Source organism: Aphanomyces invadans, assembly GCF_000520115.1.
Source record: "Aphanomyces invadans strain NJM9701 unplaced genomic scaffold supercont1.18, whole genome shotgun sequence".
In the NCBI taxonomy this organism is placed as follows: Eukaryota; Oomycota; class Saprolegniomycetes; order Saprolegniales; family Verrucalvaceae; genus Aphanomyces; species Aphanomyces invadans.
Genome location: NW_008580163.1, coordinates 206,061 through 207,664, shown reverse-complemented (window position 1 = coordinate 207,664; position 1,604 = coordinate 206,061). Strand labels below are relative to the sequence as shown.

The 1,604-nt window shown below is 57.2% G+C and overlaps 1 protein-coding gene across 1 annotated transcript in view; it reads left to right on the top strand.

The window, feature by feature from the left end:
- The window catches only part of H310_08640 (hypothetical protein), a gene marked incomplete at its 3' end in the record, with an annotated part of 5,328 nt that overhangs the window by 2,057 nt on the left and 1,667 nt on the right, over positions 1 to 1,604 (top strand). The window contains exon 2 of the mRNA XM_008874476.1: positions 7 to 1,548. Coding sequence (XP_008872698.1) covers positions 7 to 1,548 — 1,542 coding nt within the window. The remainder of the gene's footprint in view (positions 1 to 6; positions 1,549 to 1,604) is intronic.

Here is a 1,604-nt window from a genome sequence, read left to right as displayed (position 1 = left end):
GGCAAGGTATTGGAAGATGGCAACCACGAATCGCTTCTCCAACTTGAGAACGGACACTACAGGGCTCTCGTCGGTGCGCAAGTGCGACACGGCGACACCATCGAAACGATCCTCGAGCATAGCCATTCCATTGACTTGACGAAGGAGGCGGCGATGGTGTCATCGTTGCCTCTGGCACGGAGAAAAATGGACGATGGCACGTCCGAAAACACCAACCATGGCGACCGAGTCGATTTGGACCATCTTCGAATGGAGGCGCCAAACGTGCCCGTGTCACGTGTGTGGGGACTGAGTGCGCCCGACGCGTGGCATGTCGTGATTGGAAGCGGCGGTGCTCTCTTCCATGGCGCCATGTACCCGATGTGGGGTGTACTCTTGACCAAGTGCACAGTCGTGTTCTTCCAACTAGACTCGACTGTTGATGTAATGCGTGCGGAAGCGTTGAAGTGGTATATGGGGTTTGTCATTATGGGTGTGGTCGTTTTGGTGGCCGTGACGGCGCAGAACCACCAATTTGCTATTGTGTGCGAACGTCTGACGGGGCGGATTCGCGGCATGTGCTTTCAGTCGATGCTCCATCAAGACATGGCGTGGTTTGACGATCCCAGGCACACGGCCGGCGCGCTGACGACGCGGCTGGCGACCGACTCGGCTGCTGTCCGGGTCATGACGGCGGAAACATTGAATGCGATTCTGCTCAACGTGGCGACGCTCGGGGTTGCGTTTGGCATTTCGTTTTACAACTCGTGGCGCATGACGGTGGCGTTTCTCGGTGCGCTGCCGTTTATGGCTGCGTCGCAGATGCTCCAGATGCAAATGATGACAGCTCAAACCAACAAGAGTGTGAACGAAGGCGACATCAAGGCCGGCGCGCGGCTCAGCGAGGCCATCAACGCAATCCGAACTGTGGCGTCGTTCAACTTGGAAGGCGCGACAACCTTGGCATACTTGGACAGTTTGCTCGCAAGTGCGTCCGCCGACACCAAAGTCGGCGTTGTCGCTGGCATCGCGTACTCGGTAGCTCAGTCGACGATGATCTATGCCATGTCGGCCATATTTTACTACGGCGGGTGGCTCATGCTGCGAGGTCTCGTGAACTTTCAGAGTATGTTCATGGTGCTCAACCCGATTCTCTTTTGCTCGTTTGGAGTGGGCATAGCTGCTCAAGGCATGGGCGATGTTGGCAAGGCCAAGAAAGCCGTCAACAGCATCTTTGCCATCATCGACCGCCAGCCTCCCATCGACTGCGCGTCCAACCAAGGTCTGCAACTCGAACATGTCCATGGGGATTTGGAACTCCGGGGTCTGGAATTCTCATACCCGAGCCGCCCAGATAGCAAGATCTACTCCAACTACAACCTCAAGATCAAGAGCGGACAAACCGTCGCGTTGGTCGGCGGCAGCGGCAGTGGCAAGAGCACAGCCATCAACCTCATCGAACGCTTCTACGACCCCACGGCCGGTTCAGTGTTTCTCGACGGCCACGACCTCAAGTCGCTCAACGTGCAGTCGCTGCGCCAACACATCTCGATTGTGAGTCAGGAGCCGGTCCTGTTTGTCGGCACGATCGGGGAGAACATTGCGACGGGAAAGCCCGGCGCCAC